General features: G+C 57.8%; 1 protein-coding gene across 1 annotated transcript; it reads right to left on the reverse strand.

Annotated features, from left to right (window-relative positions):
* Nucleotides 1-3043: 3043 nt before the first annotated feature.
* NEUROG2 (neurogenin 2) lies at nt 3044-4791 on the reverse strand. The gene has a single exon (XM_068682013.1). It carries the CDS (start codon nt 4422-4424, stop codon nt 3753-3755), a length of 672 nt encoding a protein of 223 aa, XP_068538114.1. The 5' UTR covers nt 4425-4791; the 3' UTR covers nt 3044-3752.
* Nucleotides 4792-6108: the final 1317 nt, after the last annotated feature.

The raw sequence follows: 6108 nt of genomic DNA on the forward strand, positions 1-6108 counted from the left end.
ACGGGGGCTGCACAGGTCAAATCCAGACAAAAAGAAGGCAAAGTTTTACCAGACAAGCCCAAACCCTTACAGGAGGTGTTTTCTATGGCTCGGTTCCTGAGAGATCAGGTGCAGCCCCCCAGCCCCTATGGCTGTGTGGAGCGCTGCACTCCCCTCACCACAGCGATGTCCTTGTCCCTGTCCCTGTCCCACAGGGCCGGGTCCTCGGCCAGGATGCACCCCAGGGCCAGCTGCTTTCCCCAGGCACACGGGCATACCCCCATTTGTATGTTTTACAGATATTTTGGGGTGTGATCTCGTTGAAGAGGCATTGCATTTCTCTAAGTTGTCTTTGTGTGGAAATAAGGTGTAACTGTCTAATCTCCCAGATGATTGGCCCTTTCAATTAAAACCACATTATGCAAAAAAATAATGAATCCTGTGTTAAAAAAGCAGCCCACGTGTGCTTAATTACTTAATGTAATATACATTTCAATAACGAAGTCATTAGAGCACCCTGTAGGAGGTCCTGTAACAGGTGAACCCTAATCCAGTTGCTTCACAGCATAATGGCATTACTTTATTTATTTGTTTTTTAATTTTATTTTCTGCCATCACAAAACCAAAGCCTCCTTGTGACAATAAAATCATGAGAAAAATCTCCATAACAGGAGTAAATCAAGGCCAGGCCATGCATCCCACGTGTGAAATGTGTGCTGGGGAGCGGGGAAGGCCGCGTGGCGGCCGGCCGTGCAGGCCGGGCTTGCTCTGAGGAAACACACAGGTGCACCAGTGGTTTGTGTAGCACACGAGAGGAAAGAAAGTGCCAGCCCTTGGGGTGAGGTGGGCTCCCCGTAGCTATTTGTGAGCCAGGGGTGTGTACAAACCCCTCTCTGGAGCCACAGAGCAGCCCAGCAGGCTCCAGCAGCGCAGAGAAGCCTTTATGCACAATGTGCAGAAGGATCATAAGCACACTTTAAAGGGAAGACAACCTCTTTGTCACGAGGAATTACACTTTTTCAGCAAGGTGCAGCCGTGGAAACAGCCCCCTGGCTCCCCCACTCCATCCCAAGGGGCACTTTTGCCTTTTACACCTGCAGCCCAGGACCAGGCCCACTGCAGGGCTCTGGGCCCACGGGCTGCTTTCCTGAGGCTCTGGGCAGCCACTGGGATTTTGCTAATAATTTGCGACCCTCCGGCTTTGCAGCAGTGCCTGCAGCCAGGAAGGGACCGGGGAAGGGCTGTGGGACCCCCATCCACCCCCATCCACCCCCTTCTCTTTCCCATCTGCCCGGCGGGATGGGTGATGCTCCCCATCACCACCACGGCACGAGGGCAAGCCAGGCATCGGGCTCCTTGCTGGCATTCCTGGAGTTTAATCGTTAGAGGGGTTGTTCACAGAGAAAGACAGAGCCATCCCGCTCCCGACAGGCCACCCCACACGCTGCCAGCCCTACTGAAAGGACGCCTCCTGTTTTGTTCCTTCTGGCCCACGGCAGATTTGGGGGGACACAGCTTCATATCGCTGGCCACATCAAAGCCGTGATTATGCAAATGCGCCCACTTTTTTCTCTTTCTTTTTCTTTTTTTTTTTTTCTTTTTTTTTTTTTTTTCTGTCCTCCAGGAATTATTTATCACACAATAACCCCCCTGCCAGGGGGGGAAACAATAGATCAGGCTCGATAGCACCGCTCGCCCGAGGCTGCGGGGAAGGGGGGGCGAACCCCCGCACGTTTTATTGGGCTAACCTAATTTCACTAATTCTCTTTTCACACGTTCCTTTTTTTTCTTTCTTTTTTTTTTTTTTTTTTTCCCTTTTGCCCCCTTCGGGGACGTCGCTCGCCGGGCCGGGTTTCACGCTCCCAGGATCCGGGGGCACTGGGCAGATTCATGTGCCGCGCGGTTTATTTAATTAATACATTCAGCCGCCTCTGCTGGTTTTTAATGATTTCCAGGTGTTTGCACCCAGAAGTCACAAAGCGCTGCTGGGCACACGGGGCGATGATTGAAGGGCCTCGGAGTGCGCCAGACACCCCCTGGCCCTGCCAGCGATGGACTAATGGCGCTGGGCTAAAAACGCCCTGGTTTGGGCTCGTGGCACAGGCACGGAGGATGAGGACGCCCAGCCAGTGCAGGGCAGTGATGGAGCAAGGAAGGACTGGAAGGATGAAGGGTGAGGGCAGACTGGCTGCTCCTGTTCAGCACTTTTTTGGGTGCCCTGTGCAGGAGACAACGTCTCCATGGGACAACCCGAGACATCCCCGGAGGTGCTCTGAGCTCCCCCTGGCCCTGCCCGTGGTGTGGGTTTCACCAGAACATGAGAGAGATGAAGGAACGGAGCCTTCCTCTTTCAGCCCAAACCAGTTTTTATTTAAAGCTCACTCATTTTTATTTTCTGGGTAGCGTTTATGTCCTACGTCCCTCTCGGTGAAACTCAGGAGCCATCGGTTTGAAGAAGGGTTTTAGGCAGTTACATCTTCTGCAGCGGGAGGTAAAAGTCGATCCTCAGCGAGCTCCCAGTGCACCTAAACGCAGCATTGCTGCTAGAGAAACCACAGGATGCAGGCGACGTGCTGCTGTAGGGGTGATTGTGTGTGTTCCTGGTGGCTCCTTTCCACACCACAGCCAGTTCTGGGGGCTCCCTTTGCTGGGAGAAGGGATTTTGTTCTTGCCCCCCTCATCCCTGATTATCTTATCACCCCAAAAGTGACTGCACCAACGCTGGGACTAAGCTGACATCCCAGAGCTTAGTCTCACTCCTATTCCACCGGGGGGAAAAAAGAAAAAGAGGTGTGTGTAGGGGGGTGTTTTTGAAGAAGCAAACCAGAATTTTAGAAATGAAAACGTATGGGAGAGCTCTGATGAACCCTGGAGCACTTGCAAGGGGGCACACACCTGGGTCACCCCATCGCACCCCACAAACTCGGCTGGGTCCCGGGGGGCTCCTTGCCCAGCCCACCCCAATTTTTGGCAGAGCCCAGGGCAATTGCCAGCCCCCCTGTGCCGGAGGAGCCCCCCAGCTCCTGACAGGTGGCACGCCAGCCAAAAAAAGCAGCAAACCAAGTTATGAAAATTAGATATTTTATTTATATTTTATGACGAGAACAGTCCCTTTGCTCTTCGGCTGTAAATACATACTAGAATAAACTCTGTAAATTATACAAAAAAAATACATATTTTCCATGAAATCTTTCTTTATAATAAATAAATGTGAACACGTGTGTGGCTGATCGCTGTAATGTTCCGTGTCTGTTTAGGTTTTCAGTCTGTTGATTTATTTTTAATCTCCTGAAAGAAGGGGGGAGTTCCTCGTCCCCTAAAGGTCGAAATAAATAATGCATGAGGAGTCCTCCCTCCCGATCCACACCCCCCTTTCCCTTGACGTTGTTTTTTCTTCTTTTTTTTTTTTTTTTTTTCCCTTTTGATAGAGAGTTCAGCCTAAATTTCCACGCTTGCATTCAGCCCTCACAAAGCCTACAAATTATACAATGACTTCTAACCTGGCCCCCTAACAAAACAACTCAACTTTTTCTTTTTTTTTTTTTTTTCTCTCTCTCTCTGCGGACCCCCCCCCCACCCCACCCCAAACCTCGTAAATCACAAGAGACAGCTGGCGAAACGGGGAGCGGGAGGGAAGGAGGGTTGGAAAGGGGGGGGGGGGGACACACACAAAAGCTGGGGGAGCGGACAAAGTGCAACGTCGGAGGTGGGCACAGAGCAAATTTGGGACGGGGATGGGGAGGGGGAGAAAATCTGGGGAGGGGGCTGCGGGGCTAGAGGCAGCGGCGGGGCGGCGGCGGCGGCCCCGGGGGGGGCACGAAGCGGCCCCGGGGGGGCGCCCAGTGCTCGGCGTCGGACGCGGAGCCGTCGGGGCTGGCGGGCGATAAAGTGCAGGCGTAGGGGGAGGCGGAGGGCGCCGGGCTGCAGGACGAGGCCGGCGAGGGGCTGGCTTCCAGCCCGCCGTCGGGGCCGGCCCTGGCCGCCGCCGCCGCCCCCCCGGCCAGGCGCAGCGTCTCGGTGAGCGCCCAGATGTAGTTGTGGGCGAAGCGCAGCGTCTCGATCTTGGTGAGCTTGGCGTCCTCCGGGAAGGTGGGCAGCACGTCCCGCAGGGCGTCCAGCGCCGCGTTCAGGTGGTGCATGCGGTTGCGCTCCCGGTTGTTGGCTTTCAGCCGCCGGCTCCGCTTCAGCCGCTGCGCAGCCTCCGCCGTGCGGCACCGCCCCGGCCGCCGCTTCCCCTCCCTGCGCCGCGGCCCCGACGGCCGGGCAGAGCCGGGCCGGGCCGGGGAAGCCGCCTCCTCCTCCCCTTCCTCCTCCTCCTCTTCCTCCTCCTCCTCCTCCTCCTCGTCGCCGGCGCTGGACGGCAGCGAGGGGGCGGGCGAGGCGAGCCCCAGCAGCAGCAGCTCGTCCTCCGCCGGCGGCGCGGGGCTCTCCGCCTTCACCAGCATCCTCCTGGGGGGGGGGGGGAGGAAAGGAGGAGGAGGAGGAGGAGGGAGGATTTTTGGGGAGGGGGGGGAAAGGCGGGGAGAGAGGGGGGCGGGGGGGAGCGGCCCGGGGCCCGTCGGCTGCGTGTCTGGCACACGACCCTCCTTAACACCCCTTATATACCCCGCGGGGAACAATCAAACCTGCCCCCCGCCGCCCCGCCCGACGCCCGGCCCCGGCCTCAGCCCCGGCCCCCGGCCTCTCCCCCCCCCTTTTCCCCGTGCCCCCCCTCGGAGCCTCGCGCTCGGCTGGAGCGTGCCGCTAATTTATTAATGAATGGGGGGGGCGCGGGGCGCGCGCGGGAGCCGGCGCCATTCAGCAGCCCCGGGCGGGGGGCGGGGGGTTGAAAGGGGGGTGGGGGGGGCTCCGACGGCCCCAGGCCAGCCGTGTGCGCTGGGTCCGGGTCGGGTTTGGGGGGCGCCTTTTCCTTCTTGGTGTTGTTTCGGGTTTTTTTTAAGCAGGTTTTGGGTTTTGGGTCGGGTTTGGGTTGGGTTTTTTCCCCCTTTTTACGACCCACATGCACTGCAGAAGACTTTTAACGAAGCACGCTGATCCTATAACACCATTACTAATAAAAATAACCAGAAGCAGGCTGCAAACACCCCGGGAAGCCTCCTAAAACCTGCCCGGATGGACCGTGGGGACCGCTGACAGCCAGCGGGGTCCGGGCGCCTGTGTGGTCCCACAAGGGCTGGGCAGCTCGGGGGAGAGCCGAGGGGGCGGCGGGGTGCCCGCTGTCCTGCAGGGGTCAAACTGTTCAACTTCAGCCCCTTCGGCAGCCTCCGTCCTCCCTCCGTTAGGGGAACAAAAGGGCCAAAGCGGGCGACGCTCAAGAAGCGGGAGCACAATGATTTAAGCTTATCGCACGGCCCAGAAATAAAGGGCGCTGAGCTGGTGTGCGGGAGAGGGGGAGACCTTCAGAAAGGCTTTGTTTGCCCTAAGCAGATTGAACTCTCAGGCGACCCGATAGCCCTAAAAGTTTAGGGTCTGTGTTGCCGAGAGACCTCTGGACGCGGCCCGTCCGCGCTTCGACCCCACAAGTTGCGAGCGGGCGCTGATGGCTCGCCAGGCCCCGCTGCCACAGGTGAACAGGGGGGGAATATGGGGAGGTCAAAGCACGTCCCCTCCCCAAAGGGTACTGGGGCCAGGAACCCAAAAAGCGGTGTGAGGAGGGACGGGGCAGGGACTGCCCTGCGGGGTCCAGACTTTGGGGTCCTTTCGGGGACAAGGTGGACCCCCTCGGGCAGCGCTGCCCCGGCATCCTGCCCCAGCCCCCCCGGGGCGGCCAAGCCCCTCGTAGGGGACGGGGACGATTGTTCCCGGCGGATTTGCATGGCAGGTGCAGGCCTGCGGAGCGATTTTGCAACCCGCAGCCCCGCCGCCCACCCCCCAAAAGGGTTTGCCTCCCCCCCCTTGTGAAAAAAGGCCGCCGGTGCCTTCCTTTCCCATGAAGAAGAGAAGAAGCTTGAGGATCGCGTGAACACGCTTCAGTTTTCTTATTCTTTTCTATAGATGTGGGGAAAAGAACAGCCGATTGTGTGAAAAACCCAGTGCCTGCAAAAAGGGACATTGGCCATCCAGGCGAAGGTGCGCGAGGGAGAGCACTAATCGCTGAACCAGGAGACAAATACGATTACCAGCTCCGAG

This window comes from Anas acuta, chromosome 4 (genome assembly GCF_963932015.1).
Source record: "Anas acuta chromosome 4, bAnaAcu1.1, whole genome shotgun sequence".
NCBI lineage: Eukaryota > Metazoa > Chordata > Aves > Anseriformes > Anatidae > Anas > Anas acuta.